The 16,899-nt window shown below is 36.3% G+C and overlaps 2 protein-coding genes across 2 annotated transcripts in view; one reads left to right on the top strand and one right to left on the bottom strand.

The window, feature by feature from the left end:
* col17a1a (collagen, type XVII, alpha 1a) overlaps positions 1 to 13,138 on the top strand; it is a 45,344-nt gene extending 32,206 nt beyond the window's left edge. The window contains exons 53-74 of the mRNA XM_048198402.1: positions 1,176 to 1,244; positions 1,343 to 1,381; positions 1,499 to 1,630; positions 1,720 to 1,983; positions 2,088 to 2,138; positions 3,694 to 3,720; positions 4,153 to 4,179; positions 4,413 to 4,475; positions 4,612 to 4,716; positions 4,821 to 4,883; positions 5,037 to 5,126; positions 5,206 to 5,241; positions 5,319 to 5,354; positions 5,446 to 5,508; positions 9,143 to 9,256; positions 9,631 to 9,750; positions 10,001 to 10,141; positions 10,212 to 10,280; positions 10,693 to 10,914; positions 10,995 to 11,054; positions 12,517 to 12,651; positions 12,737 to 13,138. Coding sequence (XP_048054359.1) covers positions 1,176 to 1,244; positions 1,343 to 1,381; positions 1,499 to 1,630; positions 1,720 to 1,983; positions 2,088 to 2,138; positions 3,694 to 3,720; positions 4,153 to 4,179; positions 4,413 to 4,475; positions 4,612 to 4,716; positions 4,821 to 4,883; positions 5,037 to 5,126; positions 5,206 to 5,241; positions 5,319 to 5,354; positions 5,446 to 5,508; positions 9,143 to 9,256; positions 9,631 to 9,750; positions 10,001 to 10,141; positions 10,212 to 10,280; positions 10,693 to 10,914; positions 10,995 to 11,054; positions 12,517 to 12,651; positions 12,737 to 12,786 — 1,976 coding nt within the window. The 3' untranslated portion in view covers positions 12,787 to 13,138. The remainder of the gene's footprint in view (positions 1 to 1,175; positions 1,245 to 1,342; positions 1,382 to 1,498; positions 1,631 to 1,719; positions 1,984 to 2,087; positions 2,139 to 3,693; positions 3,721 to 4,152; positions 4,180 to 4,412; positions 4,476 to 4,611; positions 4,717 to 4,820; positions 4,884 to 5,036; positions 5,127 to 5,205; positions 5,242 to 5,318; positions 5,355 to 5,445; positions 5,509 to 9,142; positions 9,257 to 9,630; positions 9,751 to 10,000; positions 10,142 to 10,211; positions 10,281 to 10,692; positions 10,915 to 10,994; positions 11,055 to 12,516; positions 12,652 to 12,736) is intronic.
* Positions 13,139 to 14,390: 1,252 nt separating this feature from the next.
* Positions 14,391 to 16,899, bottom strand: part of slkb (STE20-like kinase b) — a 31,629-nt gene continuing 29,120 nt past the window's right edge. The window contains exons 16-18 of the mRNA XM_048196267.1: positions 15,963 to 16,088; positions 15,763 to 15,876; positions 14,391 to 15,468 (exon numbers count right to left, since the gene is read on the bottom strand). Coding sequence (XP_048052224.1) covers positions 15,322 to 15,468; positions 15,763 to 15,876; positions 15,963 to 16,088 — 387 coding nt within the window. The 3' untranslated portion in view covers positions 14,391 to 15,321. The remainder of the gene's footprint in view (positions 15,469 to 15,762; positions 15,877 to 15,962; positions 16,089 to 16,899) is intronic.

Genomic DNA, 16,899 nt, shown 5'->3' on the forward strand with positions numbered 1-16,899 from the left:
AGAAACGTATTGGTCGTGCTCGCACTCGTGCGCACCTAACATAGCCTACATAACACTGAAAGTGAGATGTCTCAACATGTTTGAGACTGTAGACTATACACAGATCTAGCTATGTGAGATTATAGTTTGAATGAATCTTTCCATGACACATTCACATTAGTACAGAATGGCTCTTTCAGCATTGCCCTAAATTTACACTGCCCTCCAAAAGTTTGGAAACGCTCTAGAAAAGTGGGGTTTTTGACAATATTGGCATGAATCCTTTTTAATTTGTGATAATTTTGCACTAATAAGGGACAACACAAACTACAAAAACATATTTTATTACATAAATAAATATATCCACCATTAGCAGCTATCTGACCTAAACTGGGTTCTTATTGGTTCATTGTATTCCAAACTTAATTGACAGTCAATTGTTGAAGCTATTAACCCAGAAATCTTTTACAAACCTGGGCCAAGTTTAAACCAGAAACCAGGCCTCACAGCTGCCCACTGAACAAAGAAATGTCCAGAAGATGTCTTTGTCACAAAAGTCATACGTTGAATAGACATCCACTGAGGAGCCAGAATGAAAGTTTTTAAGATGTCTTTTTTTGACGTCTTCTGCATGTCCGATATAGACGTTCATTGAACCTCCGAACAACCTTGCAGAAGACGTCAAAAAAAGACATCTTAAAAGACATTTATAATGTTACAAGAGATGCTGAAGTTTTTATTCATCAAAGAACCATGAAAAAAGTATCATGGTTTCCACAAAAATATTAAGCAGCAAAAACTGTTTTCAACATTGATAATTATAAGAAATGTTTCTTGAGCATCAAATCATCATATTAGAATGATTTCTGAAGGATCATGTGACACTGAAGACTGAGTAATGATGCTGAAAATTCAGCTTTGACATCACAGGAATAAAGTACATTTTAAAATATATTCAAATTGAAAACTAAAAGCTTTCATTTTAATAATATTTCACAATATTACTGTGCTTTTGATCAAATGAATGCAGCCTTGGTGAGAATAAGAAAATTCTTTCAAAAACTTTTACGACTTACAGACCACAAACTTTTTTATATTTTTAAAATAAACATAAAATACATTTATTATGATTGAAAAATTGCATGATTATTTTACTTTATTTATTTTTTTGTGGAAATGTTTTTCTTATGTTACAGATACATTTTCAGAAGATTCACTCAAGAGGGAGAAAAAGATGATCTCGAGCAGCATGGAAACCACCACTGGTACATTCAGATAAAGTCACTTACTGGTTATTATTTCATTAATTACTGAATTCTCGCTTAAATTACGTCCAATAAAACCGACATTTATGTGCTTCCAGCTTCCAAAGCCTCAACAAAAGACAAGGCAACCTATGCAGGTAAGTGTATTATAGAAATTCAAATTATTACAGAACATCTATGCTGTCACAAACATGATGAAGCAGACATTATAGATGTGGTTTTGCTCACAGACTCATATTCTAATGTCACAACAGAGATCCGTAAAGATGAGTCTGACGGCACAGGACTGGGACTCTGTTCCTGCTGCTCGTGGTGGAAGTGGCTTCTGGCATCGATTATTGGTCTTCTCCTTCTGCTGGGACTCCTCTGTGGTCTCATCGCACTGGGTACATCATGTCTCAAGACTAGTCTAGACCAACTGACGTAGCTTGTACTTGTACAATTTCCTCTATAATGAATGTTTCTCTCTGTGTAGGTGAGGAGGTCAGGAAGCTGAAGGCTCGAGTGGACGCTATTGATGGTGGAGGAAGCGCAGCCTCTGCTCGAACCAGTCGTTTGTCCTCCTCGGTGGTCAACATTGTGGATCCACTGGAATCTTCATACGCCGAGCGCATCTCTGGTGTCCGTGCCGATAACGCTGTAAACCTGGGTTCAGCACCTACTGAACAAGACCCTGTGGTCCTGCAGAGGACCATCCAACAGATCCTCAGATCTGAACTGCAGTCGGACACCGTTAGAGGTGTTTACTATATATTCATGCTGAACATATGCAAGAATCATACTTTCAATCAGTTAACATTTATTCATTGGTTTGCTATTCATTTTTTAATGATTTCATTATAGCTTCACTGGCAACTTCACTTAGGGGAGAGAGAGGAGAACCTGGGCCTAAAGGTAATATTTACAGATTAATACAAACCTGATTCCAAAAAAGTTGGGACACACTACAAATTGTGAATAAAAACAGAATGCAATGATGTGGAAGTTTCACATTTTTATATATTTTATTCAGAATACAACGTAGATGACATATCAAATGTTTAAACTGAGAAAATGTATCATTTCATTCTGGGGACTGAGGAGACAAGTTGCTCAAGTTTAGGAATAGGAATGTTGTCCCATTCTTGTCTAATACAGGCTTCTAGTTGCTCAACTGTCTTAGGTCTTCTTTGTCGCATCTTCCTCTTTATGATGTGCCAAATGTTTTCTATGGGTGAAAGATCTGGACTGCAGGCTGGCCATTTCAGTACCCGGATCCTTCTTCTACGCAGCCATGATGTTGTAATTGATGCAGTATGTGGTCTGGCATTGTCATGTTGGAAAATGCAAGGTCTTCCCTGAAAGAGACAACATCTGGATGGGAGCATATGTTGTTCTAGAACTTGGATATACCTTTCAGCATTGATGGTGCCTTTCCAGATGTGTAAGCTGCCCATGCCACATGCACTTATGCAACCCCATACCATCAGAGATGCAGGCTTCTGAACTGAGCGCTGATAACAACTTGGGTTGTCCTTGTCCTCTTTAGTCCAGATGACATGGCGGCCCAGTTTTCCAAAAAGAACTTCAAATTTTGATTTGTCTGACCACAGAACAGTTTTCCACTTTGCCACAGTCCATTTTAAATGAGCTTTGGCCCAGAGAAAACGCCTGTGCTTCTGGATCATGTTTGGATATGGCTTCTTTTTTGACCTATAGAGTTTTAGCCGGCAACGGCGAATGGCACGGTGGATTGTGTTCACCGGCAATGTTTTCTGGAAGTATTCCTGAGCCCATGTTGTGATTTCCATTACAGTAGCATTCATGTATGTGATGCAGTGCCATCTAAGGGCCTGAAGATCACGGGCATCCAGTATGGTTTTCCGGCCTTGACCCTTACTCACAGAGATTATTCTCTGAATCTTTGGATGATATTATGCACTGTAGATGATGATAACTTCAAACTCTTTGCAATTTTTCTCTGAGAAACTCCTTTCTGATATTGCTCCACTATTTTTCGCCGCAGCATTGGGGGAATTGGTGATCCTCTGCCCATCTTGACTTCTGAGAGACACTGCCACTCTGAGAGGGTCTTTTTATACCCAATCATGTTGCCAATTGACCTAATAAGTTGCAAATTGGTCCTCCAGCTGTTCCTTAAATGTACATTTAACTTATTGCTACCTGTCCCAACTTTTTTGGAATGTGTAGCTCTCATGAAATCCAAAATGAGCCAATATTTGGCATGACATTTCAAAATGTCTCACTTTCAACATTTGACATGTTATCTATATTCTATTGTGAATAAAATATAAGTTTATGAGATTTGTAAATTACTGCATTCCTTTTTATTCACAATTTGTACAGTGTCCCAACTTTTTTGGAATTGGGTTTGTACATAGATAATATACAGTGAAAAGTGTGAATGCAGATTTACTAATACTTACATTTAATGTGCATTTAAATCTAGGAGACCAAGGACCTCCTGGAGTTAATGGTATTCAAAAAAAAAAAAAAAAAAATACTGTTATTGTGACATTCTGCAGTACAATTTTCACAAATGGACATGCACACTATCACAAATATATCACAAATGTATCACAGTTATATCCCAGATATATCACAAGAATACCACCCATTCTTATAACAGTATCATGTAAAAACACAAATATATCACAATAATATCAGAAATGTATCAAAGTTTTATCACAAATATATTACAATAATTTCATAAATGTATCACAGTTATATCACAAATATATCACAATAATGCCACACATTATCACAACAGTATCTGGCAACTGTTATCAAAACAATATCACCAGTATCACAATGTCACACATCACAACAGTATCACATATTATCACAAATATAAATGACAGTAATATCACTTATCATGAAAACATCACAATATGAAATTTATTTACAGGTGAACCAGGATTTCCTGGAATTCCAGGTAATTATTTTTTTTGAGATGACAAACACCACAATCTATTGCACTTTCACTTAGTAAAATGAAGAAAAAAAAAAACATCTCTGTTAAAGTCTATGACTATGAAATTAGACACACTCGTGGATCATTATCTCATTCTTACACATATTAAACAAATTAATAATGAAATATTGATTTGACAACTTACCAGAAGTGCCTAAATGGATAAGTTGAATTAATGAATGGCTTCTTTTCAGGTCCTCCTGGTCTCATTGGTCACCCTGGACAGGAAGGTCCTCGAGGACCCAAAGGAAGTTCAGGTATGATGCAGAGACACTAAACCAGTAGTGACTTCTACTAGTCAATCGTTGCCATTATAACTGAAGACTGATTTTGTGATGCTCACATGTGACAAAGGTGATTCAGGCCTAAAACATCTCTTTGTACTATTCATAGGTGAATCAGGAACTGATGGTTTACCTGGGCCGAGGGGGCGGGAGGGGCCAGCAGGTCCCCGAGGAGAACCAGGACCTCCAGGAATTGGAGAGAAAGGAGAGAAAGGTGATACCACTGCCAATACTGCTACTGTTGTATTATAAACATTTATACACATTCTTCACAACAAGCTGATAATGATTGCTAATTGTTTTGCTTTTGCTCCTCAGGCTCAACTGGAGATGTTGGTGCACCTGGGCTAGCAGGACCACCAGGTCCCATGGGACCAAAAGGTAAGACCATCTGCACAAATAGAAATAAGCAGAGAAATTTCAGTACAGCATTTACAAATGATTCTGGTTCAGCAGGCATTTCATATTCATGCTGTGTTTGCCAGTAAAGATGGACCTACATTTTTAGGGGAAAAACTTGTTTTGTCACTGCAGGTGACGCAGGTGCACAAGGCGTACCAGGGCTTACAGGAGCTCCTGGACCCCAAGGCTTCCGTGGAGATTCTGGTGATCCTGGACCCAAGGGTAAATCTACCTTTTCTTAACATTTTCCCATTCAAGAATTTCATGTGAACATTTTTTTCATCATCTATTATATTTTTAGGTGATAAAGGACCTGCTGGGCCACCTGGGGTCAAAGGTTGGTAGAAGGCAGTTTTTAATATACATATTATGTTTTTATGCTGATAATTATGTTGATTTTTATTACTAAATTAGGTGATCAAGGAGAGAGAGGCCCACGGGGTGCCACTGGTGAGTAATCATATACAGTGTATATATATATATATATAGTGTGTGTGTGTGTGTTATGAACATCTCAAAATATGATAATATTTTTTGACAGGTGAGCCGGGTCTGGTTGGACCAGCAGGGCCTCCTGGTGAGAAAGGTCTTAAAGGATCCACAGGTGGGTCACAGAAAGAGAAACTTGAGGAAAATAAAACCTGTATCACATGCAGAATCTATGCAAATATAGATTCTTTTGAATTCTATAAGAAATATACACTATTGCACAAAACAAAAAAAAAACAAAACAAAAAAAAACATTTTTGTTTAAATAAATACTTTTACTGATAACACTTTAGTTTAGTCTAGGGGTGTCCTCGACTACGGATTTACATAGTCGAATCCGATTCGAATCAGATTGCCTATATTCGACTGATAGTCGAATCATATATGTTGGGGTTGGGGGGGGGGGGGGGGATTTGAGATTGAAAAACAGCAGTCCACTAGAGAGTGCGCACGGACTTTGAAAGGGCTGCGTGCTGAACTGTGCACGAGATGGAGCGGGACACGGAAAATGAAGTAGGCCTAAGGTCTATAGCCTACCCGCGGGCGCGGCTTAAGACAACTTTTATTTTCTTTCACACACAGCACAGAGAAACGTCTTTCTAATAAACCGACCGAACTGCCTGTCAAGTGATAGACGATCTTTTTTAAACAAATGAAAGGCAATGTGGATAAACATTCACAGCCACGATGTACAGAACACCACACAAAGATATAGAATAAGGTGACCAGATTTCTGAAATGGAAACCGGGGACATTTCCTATGTAAGTGGTCAAAATACCACCAAAATCTCATTTGTTATTATCTATTAATTAAAAAACGGGGACAGTACATTTTTGATTTTTTTATTGCTGTGGGTTTCACATTTTACATTAATAAATATTATAATTTTATTTTATTATTAGGATTTTTGGTCTGGTTTTAATACAATTCACCAAAATAACTAGCCAGTAGGCCTAACTACAAAAAACTATTAAACTATTGCACTATTTTGAAAAATCACATAATGTGAGATAAATAACACAAATAATATTTGCAACATTTATTGTTGAATTGAATATTTTAATTTTCACAAGCTGTTTATACTGTACGAAATTACAACTTTTGTCCAATGACATTTTAATTTTCTGTTAACAGCTTTACTGACATGAAAGGAGCTTTGTTGTAGTATTCTTGAGTAAAGTTCATAAAATGTAGGCTACATTATTCTCACTGGAATTTGTAAAATGTTCTGTATACGTCCTGTACAAAATTTTGTACATTTTAAGGTTAAATGCATCAATCTGGTGCACTTTGGAAGCTCAAAATCAAGAGCTTCAACCCATGTACAGTGTGCACATTGAACAAAGAAACAGCATTAACTTGTACCTGGACATTGAAGAGGATTCAAACATCTTTTTAGCTGTGATATAAAGTCTACATCGTTTTAGGTGTTTTAGGATGCCAAACAATTATTACAATAAAATAATAATATAATAATGTTTTAGGCCTAGCTATATAATTATTCATATGACAATAATATCCATATAGGCTATTGTAACAAATGCACTCATTTTTTTTTTTTTTTTTTTTTTTTTGGTTAGGCTACTTTACACAACGTATAGAGAAATTAAAATACTATTTTTAGCCAATTTCTATGATAAATACTTGAGCTTTAATTTTGATCACCATGTCACCAGCTTATCGTGTGAGCAAAGTGCACACTTCTCTATAAAACACGCAGCACAGACTGTATATATACTTAATCACTGTATTTTGCTGTTTTATAAAGGCACAAAGCCATATCACGGTTTCGATTTTAGTTCGTTGGCAAAATACAATGTTAGAAACCATTATGTTTTAAATTTTCGGTTCATTATGAAACGGTGGCGGCGCACAGGGTCATTAATGGTTAACACTGAATGAATGTTTAGCTGACACATGTGCTAAAGTTGTCATATCAGTTGTTATATCAAAACAAAAACCCTTCAACCGGACCGAACGAGAGTCTCGAGGCCTGCCGCTGCTCTGAGTGAGTGACAGGAGGCGTGTCTGTGTTCAACTGCGGTGTGCGTAAACTCGCTGCCGGTGTATATGGATACTGTACAAAAGCGGTATTGAACTGTTTAACATATTTTAATAGAGAGATATGTTTAGAAAAAAAAATATTTTAACAGCACTATTAAGAAACCTCTATGCTGTATGCTGGCCAGACGTGTGTTTGAACGAGATATAAAACGGGGACATTTCCGGGGACAGCTCCAGTCGGGGACGGAGCACCAAAAACCGGGACTGTCCCCGGAAAACGGGGACGTCTGGTCACCCTCATTATTTAGAAAGAAAGCCACACAGGTTTGGATGGACATGAGGGTTCATGCTGATACAAACCTGTATGACTTTTTCTTCTGTGGAACCCAGAAGATATTTTGAAGAATGTTGGTGATGACCAAACAGTTTTAGTTCCCATTTATTTCCATTTAATTTTTTATCCATACAATAGATTTTAGTCAGGTTAGACGCCATATTGTAGGCCTATTTAACACAAAGATGAAAATGAGGCTGTGAGAGAATGGCTTGCTCTATGTAGTGGTCCTAGATCACAATTTTCACAACTCACAACATTCAAAACTGTTTTGTGGAATTTTTGGAAAGGCGTTTCATAAGCTGAACAATCGCTATGTTGTTAAACAATAGTACAATCCACTGAACGCTCTGTACTTCTATCCCTCACAGCCTCGTTTTCATTTCTGTCAAAAATTAAAGGGTTAGTTCAACCAAAAATGAAATTTCTGTCATTAAGTACTCACTCTCATGTCATTCTTCGTTCATCTTCGGAACACAAATTAAGATATTTTTGATGAAAGGTTTTTTTTTTGAAGGTTTTTTTATCCCCCATAGAAAGCAATGTAATTACCGTCATTCAAAGTCCAGAAAGGTATTAAAGACATTGTTAAAACAGTCAATGTGTCAATAGTGGTTCAACCTTGATGTAATGAGAATACTTTTTTTGCGCAAAAACAAAACAAAAATAATTTCTTCTCTAACCTGTCAATCTTGTATGCAGTTGATGCAGTGAATGCAGTGAATGCAGTGAATAAATTCATTATTTTTGTTTTGTTTTTGTGCACAAAACCTACAATTGAACTATTGTAGTCACATTGACTATTTTTGAATTAAATTGAAATTTTTTTTTAACAGTGTCTTTACTACTTTTCTGGACCGTAATTATGTGCTTTCTATGGGGAATATAAAAAAAAAAACATCAAAAATATCTTAATTTGTGTTTGGAAGATGAACGAAGAATGACATGAGAGTGAGTACTTAAAGACAGAAATTTCATTTTTGGGTGAACTTGTGACAATGTCACATAAAAGCTGTCACATAACTAATCAGCCAAATCGGTTGAGTTACAAACTAACCCTTTAAATATGTTGCTACCCTGACTAATGTCTATGGAAGTCAAGGGGAACCGAAACTGTTTGGTTACCAACATTCTTCAAAATATCTTCTTTTGTGTTCAGCAGAAGAAAGAAAGTGATACAGGTTTGGAATGACATGATGGAGAGTAAATTATGACTGAATTTTCATTTTTGGGTGAATTAACCCTTTAACTACTGCATAGCAGCTACTGACGTTCTAGCATTGTGGTGGAAAAGCATCTTTAGAAGTCCCAGTTCTGATTAATGCCACTACACATTACACCTTTAACTAGTTATAGAGATAAATGGGCATATAAGCTCCATGAAAGTAACATTTAATGTGTCTTTTGTAGGTGAACCCATCAGAGAATACCTGGCTGGACCTCCAGGCCCACCTGGACCACCAGGACCTCCAGGATCATCCTCTGAGGATACGCTGGCTAACCGTGTCATTGATTATCTTCAAAGTGAGTGTGAAATATTCAACGACTGTCTTTTATGGGCTTTATTTTTTTGTTGGTAACACTTTATTTTGATGCTCCCCAATAGGCATTCTACTGACTAGAAGTAACTTTGCAACTACATGTTAACTTATTCTACTTACCCAAAACTTCAACACCTAACCTAACAGTCTACTAATACTCTAATGACTTGTAGTTGACATGAAGTTGCAAAGTTACTTATAGAATGTCTGAAGTGGACCATTGAAATAAAGTGTAACCTTTTTTATTACAGGTCTAAGGTTTGCTCTTTGCTTTCAATAAACATGTACTGTAACTCAAAACTAATGTGCTTTATGACACATTTTGATAAATCCACACATTCTTTGGTGTATTCATAGGAGATGAGGTGAGACAGTACCTGATTGGTCCTCCAGGGCCCCCAGGACCCCCAGGTGTGCCAGGTGGATATGGCTTTAACACTCAGGAAGTTGCTGGTCGAGTGCTGAGCCTGATGAACGGTATGAAAGATTTTCCAGACTTGTCATATGGTGTATATCAAACAGTTCAGATTTAAGCTTTGAATTTCAGGATGTGGGTGACCAAACGTAATAGTTTAAGAATTGGGCATTGAAAATATCTGTCAACTACTAATCTGAATAGTTGTTGACAATAACTGCACACAAATATTATCAAAATTAATTTTATATAGGAGCTGCTAGTATTGAAATGAATTGATGATCCCATTTGCATAAACCTTTTTGTTTTTAGATGCTGCTTTCAGAGGTCTGCCAGGACCCCCGGGACCCCCAGGACCTCAAGGACCACCAGGAAGCGCTGGAGGAATAGTGTCTTACGCATTGAATGAAAACCAACAGCAAATCCGTGCAGAGCCTCAGGAGTTCATCAAGAGTAAGAAGAGTGTTTTATTAACTGCATTTCGTCTTTTAGCAGTTTAATGGCAGTTTGTTTACTTCTGCAGGTCACCCAAGCCCTGAAGAGAATTTGGATCACCAAGCCATCGCTAAACAGGTTGCAGAGTACATCATATGTAAGTTTCTCTACTTGACAACCTAAAATGCACTTACACACACGCATATCAAAAATCTTCTTCTCTGAATTTCTTCTCTTCTCTTCTCTTCTCTTCTCTTCTCTTCTCTTCTCTTCTCTTCTCTTCTCTTCTCTTCTCTTCTCTTCTCTTCTCTTCTCTTCTCTTCTCTTCTCTTCTCTTCTCTTCTCTTCTCTTCTCTTCTCTTCTCTTCTCTAGCCTGCTTCCTAATAGTAGTTTAATAAATCTTGCATTGTATATTACAAATATTCTTGGCTCTTGACAAATTGCTTTCGTTCGTCTTTTGTAAATCGCTTTGGATAAAAGCGTCTACTAAATGCATCAAGGTAAATGTAAACCAGATACCTTTCTAGATTTAAGAATTATTGTCTTATGTGTTTGAATTTTTCCACAGCTAATGGCCTGTTACGGGACCAAAGTGGTTTGATATCGATTCCAGGTCCAACAGGACCAGTGGGACCACGAGGACCACCTGGACCATCTGGACTACCTGGATCAATTGGACCACCTGGAGCAGATGGACGACAAGGTTTGCCAGGGTTCCCAGGACCACCTGGACCTCCAGGAATCATTCTTGCACCCAACAACATGACTGAGATCATGGACTATATCAAAGGCAAGAAGGAACTTGTTCAAAAGAAAAGTTCTTATGCATTTAATATGCATGATTTTAATTACTAATGACTGTTTCTACAGAACACCATATGATCGGACAACCAGGGCAGAAAGGGGATCTGGGACTCAGAGGAGAGAGAGGTACAAGCTCTATTTGTGAAACTGGCCAGCAAAGCAAGTAAACTTTGTGACCTTCATTTGGTACCTGTGTGAAGATACTAGGAAGTGACGTGACTTAATGCTGTTCACAATGAAACAAATCCATAAAAATGATGTCAATAATAATGCATGAACAGAAGTTGAAAAGTTACACAAAAAGATGATTTAGACCTACAGCTCCAGATACAAATGTTGCATATTTTTTAACAAAAACATGAGCTTCACATGTCTTCATCTGGAAGGTTTCAAGTATATTAAAATATAAAATAAATTAAAAGATATTATAATTATTTTCTGTCGTAATAGAGAGCATTAACAGAGCTGCCATCAACAGACTATCAATCGTATTATCGGAATTGATACACAATTTCTATGGCATCAACATGATCAAAAATTTGCAGAATAACCTGCTGTACATAATCTATAAAATGCTTTCTGTCAAATGATTGATAGTTCATACTTTTTTGACAACTAAAAGGTCTTTTAGTGTAATTATAAAAATGTCCACCTTCGGTTTGTTGTTCATGTGTCTTTTAGCTGTGAAATCTTTGCTGATTTTTATAAAGTAAACATAAGAACAGGTTTTTCATGAAGAACACTTACTGACTGAAGCAACTTAGGTTTGCTTGACTATCCATACATCATTTTTAGAAAAATCAAGCTAAACTGTGAGTATCAAATATGATACATCATTATTATATTGTCATGGTATTGCATTGCATTCTATGTTTTGGCCCCCACAATAAAAACCACAGTGCTTTGATCATTTAAATATCATTTTAAGACATTAATGGGAGATAGAAAGTTACAACTTACTTATCCAGGTAGTCTGCTATACTGTTATAAAGATCTCATTGATTTATACTACAAGCTATCAGAATTTCATTTTTCTTTTAGGCCATATAACATTTACATTTACATTTACATTTATGCACTTGGCAGACGCTTTTATCCAAAGCGACTTACATTGCATTTTACTACACATTTGTATCTGAGTATATGCAATCCCTGGGATCGAACCCATGACCTTGGCATTGCTAGTGCCATGCGCTAACCACTGAGCTACAGGAAAGCTTATAAATATAAATATCAGTAAAATGCATTTTTTGCTCAGTTTGGGCCTCGAAAAATGCAGGTGTTTTTTTCCTCCACAAGCTTGAGATTCATTCTCACTATATTATATGAGCCATAAAGGCCTGATGTACAGTATCAAATGTGATGCTCAACAAAACACATGTATTTTAGATTACTTGTTTGATTGCCAAAAAGGTTCAATTAGCTGATCCACTTATTATTATATTTTTTACTATTATTTAATACAGTATATCAGGCTTATAGGGTTAATCCAGAGTATTCCTTTAAACTGTCTGTTTGCATTGACACGTGTTCAGATCTCATATATCTTGTTTCATGTTTCAGCTTGTAATTTTACTGTTGTACACAGGTGCTCCTGGTTTTCCTGGTGCACGTGGTCCAGCTGGTCCAGGTGGTCCAGTTGGTCCAATTGGTGCCAGAGGTTTTCCTGGTAACTCTGGCCTCCCAGGCAACAAAGGATCGAAAGGAGAAAAAGGAGAGAAGGGTATGAGCCAGGTTACAAAATATATAATTGATCATAACATATATTTCTTTATGATAATGTCATGACAAACCCTTTTTCCCCATAGGGGAGGCTTCATACGTCACTCGGAGGAGGAGGAGGAGCACAGGAATTTAGACAGACAGCAGTGTGTTTGTCTTTACCAGCTAATGCTTTAAAAACGACATATTTTAATTTAGTCTTTTCTATTTTTTTTTTTTTTTGACAATGATTTGTTACCAAAATATAAATATATTCACACTGAATTAACAGACCAAATTTAAATGTACTACTACAGTTTTTAAAGAAAACAAAAAATGTGAGTGCATGACTGCAAAATAGGATTTAACGTAATCTGGGGATACTGATGTTTAAAATTAGCTTTTTTTTGTCATTTGATGTGCTAAAAATGCTTTTATTATTACAGACTTTCAATAGCATCAAGAGCAGCTTGACTTTTAAACTGAGAAATAAAGACGAAGATCTCGTATCAAAGTCCCTTTAAGGCAAGTCATTTCACTCAGCGGCCATCTTTGAAATGTCAAATTCTCCAAAGCTGTTCACCAAGCTTACTATTAAATTTCATATTTGAAATCACCAAGGAAATCTGACAACAACTCATAAATTTGTTTCTAAACTCCGATCATAAACTCCATTCATTTTCTCCAAAGGAAATTTGATTTTGAACAGTAACTTATTAACCTTTAAAAACAGACCAACTGTGAGCTACGAGATTGTTAATCAATGGTATTTTCTTCTGCTGAAGCCGTCAGCTCACATTATTTCAGCTTCATTTTTCAAATAATCATGTTTAACAGTGGTTAAAAACTACATTACCCATGATGCTGTACAATCACACCAATCAGAGTAAAACAAATAGCTCTTCAGTACCGCCCACTCCCATGAAGCACTGTGAATGAATGATGTCAGAGTCGATCTCCCTGTGCTCTCAAAATACTGAAATGTTTGTGTATATATTCCAATAAACTTAAAATATTGTTTTATACATATAATTGACGTTCATAAATGAGTAGCTTTACATTTCTCCATAGTTAATTCGATTATGCTGTTTGCAATGCTTCATGGGATTGTAGCCGTTAAGTACACAATCTTGTACCTTTGAATTTTTGTCAGATTTTCCAAAACAATTTTGACTTAAATCAAAGTTTGTAATGTTATGATTCACCTCATAGCTGATTGGCTTGGTTCATGGGTTATAATGCTTAAACAAAGATACCTATGGGAAAAATAAATAGAAAAAATACTTCCGGAATCAGCACCGCTGAAAAAGAGGGCAGCCACTGTTGCAATCTATTGGCGATTGGCTCTTTTATTTAGAAGACGAGACTATTTCACCATATCGTGTGTTGCACTTTCTCCCATTCACAGTAATATAAGTACACTGTCTTTCTATATATAAAGTCTTTGCCTCATATTCAAAAACGGAGAGACACTTGAATACAGAGACCCACACAACTGAACTATTCACCACAAATGTTTTAATTACAGCAGCTTCCTATAATCACAATGATTTGATTTTTGACAAACACATGTACATCTTATAACGGTTATGCTGTTCATTTTACCTCATGAGAAAATGCATACAAAAAATCAAGACAAAGTACTGATAATGCGACTACCTGCAGGACTCCCTGTATCAGAAGGCGCACAGCACTCTCTGTACAGTAAAACCTGCTGCAAAAACATCAACAATGCTCTCAGGTTTTATCAATGACAAGAACTTCATGTTTTCAGTCTTTATTCACAGATTTTAAATGTCGTTTTGTGCAGTTTTTAACGGACTACGCCACAAATGTAAATGAAGTAAACACATTATGAACTGCATGTTGAAAGCTGAGTCAAACTAGATGAAGATAAATCTTTTACTAAAAAAAAAAATTTGCTAAAATATACAAGAATAAAATACATGTCTAATTAAATAGGTTTACAGGACACTAAACAGACCGAAAAGTACACAAATGTAGTGTAGAGATGTCTGGGTGAATCTCTGGTTATCAGAGAAACAAACTCATGTAACTGAAAAATCATTTGACATTTTTTGGAGAATAAACAGTATGGACAACATGAAAAGATTGAGCTCTTTTGCTTTAAAGTTCATAGATAAATTGTAAATTTGAGATGATTCTTTGTGCTACATGTTCACATTGCATAGCACAGCAAGCGCAAATGCACTTCTTACCACAGTGATCTCAGAATATTTGCATCATTTCATTTTATGATAATAAACAAGGCTCACAAAAAATTATGAGATAACAGAAATTCAAATATATTTATATCCTGCAATTCATATAAGAAATAAAAAAGAAATTATGAATTAAAATGAAATATTTATGTCCTGAAAATGGGGGGGGGGGGGGGGGGGGGTAAAATTATGATTTTTTTTTCGAATAAAAAAAAAAAAAAAGATGAATTTAGTGGCATATAGAATTAAATCACATTATTTTTCATAAACCATCACTGAAATGTTTAGGGAATCCACACTGAAAATCCACTTTTAAAGCTTAAATAAAAATAAAAAAAGAATAAAATCAAAGCAACAGCTGTAGCTTCTGGAACAATTCGGCCCTCCGTTCTGACTGACACCAGCGATCAGAGGGAAGAAGGCAGCAGAGGTTCAGTCACAGCAGTTCAGCATCTCTGTGCATGTGTGCATCAAAACCCAGTGGAGTGGACGCTCGGGACGGGGTAGAACTTTGAGATTCGGCTCTGGGTGGAGGGGTTAAGGCATGCAGACTCCCCGCTCATTTTGAAGAACACTTCCTGTTCCTGTAGCTTACGGGCAAACTCTTCTTCAAGGGCCTGGACAGAGATTTCATGTTCTTAGTGAACATCAAACGTGATGGAAGTGTTCAATATTGAAGAAGCGCTCAGTAATGTTTTGCTGGACTTATACTGACATCTAGTGGTGTGGATCAAGCATCACACAAAAGCTTGAGCGCACCTTAAAAAGTCTCAGTGTACAAGGAAAGCTCAAACACCATGTCATTTCTTTGAAATATCATGAAGAACTGCAGTTTAATTGCTCAATAATGTCACAATATATTGGTGTAATGAAGATTGACACCAAAAACATTTTAAAAAATCGTACTTTACCTTCTTGCGGGGTCTGAGTTTGTCTCTCCAGTCCTTGAGCTCAGCGCTGTGCTCCTCATCCAGCTCCTTCAGCTTCTGAGTCTCGTGCTCGATCAACAGATGGCACTTCTCATTCTACAACACACACAAGGCATGTTACTGTTTCGTTTTTATGTTTTATAGAAAATGAAAACCTATGCTATATTGTTCCTCTGGTGTACCTGCAGCTGCTGCAGTTCTCTGGAGTTGGCGTCGCACTGCGTCTGCAGGTCTCTCATCTGATTCTCATGTTTCTGCTGTTGATGGAGACGCTCGTTCTTCTGTCTCTTCTCCTCCTGTGCTGCAAACTGTTTACCGGCCACACAAATGTACAAGAATTACTACACAATCACAAACATATTGACTACAAGAAAAAATATATCTGTGCAATATGCCTAAATATTTAGGGATGCACAATATATCTGTACCATATTGGTTATCAGTCAATATTGAGATATTTTAATCAGTATCTGCCAATATTGGATATATACAGTAGTGACAATGGCTGATCTTTCAGTACTAGCTTATATATGTCCAATACAGATACCAATTAAAATCACTAATATCAGCCAATAACCAATATGGCATGGATATACTGTGCATATATTAGGTGATATTGGAGATTTTCATTAATTGGTACCAATTGATATTATATACATAACAGCTAATATTGTGTATTTAATTGAGAATGTTAATTTCCCCTATTTTTAAATTTTGATGACCTTTGCTAATAATTTAATAACACTTAAATTTTTTTTTTTAGCAAATCTCAAAATGTATTACTATAATTATATCCAAACTTTATATGTAAATATACTATATATATAAGTTTTTTTTAAAGTGTTATAAATTGTATCATTTAGTTAATAGTAAATAGTATAATTTTAAATTTGCCAAAACATGGAAATAATTATTGGCAAGAATTTTAACATTGCTGCAAAATTCTGCAGAAATATTTAACTTTGTAAGTTCATGTAGACTACAACAAATGATTCCATTAATGGTGCATTAAGTGATTTCTGAGAAACACTGTTGATTTTTGAAATCAACCCAAACAAACACACCCCTCCCTTCATTGCTCCGCCCCCAAAATGCACAAACATGCAATGCTAGAGTGGA

This window comes from Megalobrama amblycephala, linkage group LG7, assembly GCF_018812025.1.
Source record: "Megalobrama amblycephala isolate DHTTF-2021 linkage group LG7, ASM1881202v1, whole genome shotgun sequence".
Lineage (NCBI taxonomy): Eukaryota > Metazoa > Chordata > Actinopteri > Cypriniformes > Xenocyprididae > Megalobrama > Megalobrama amblycephala.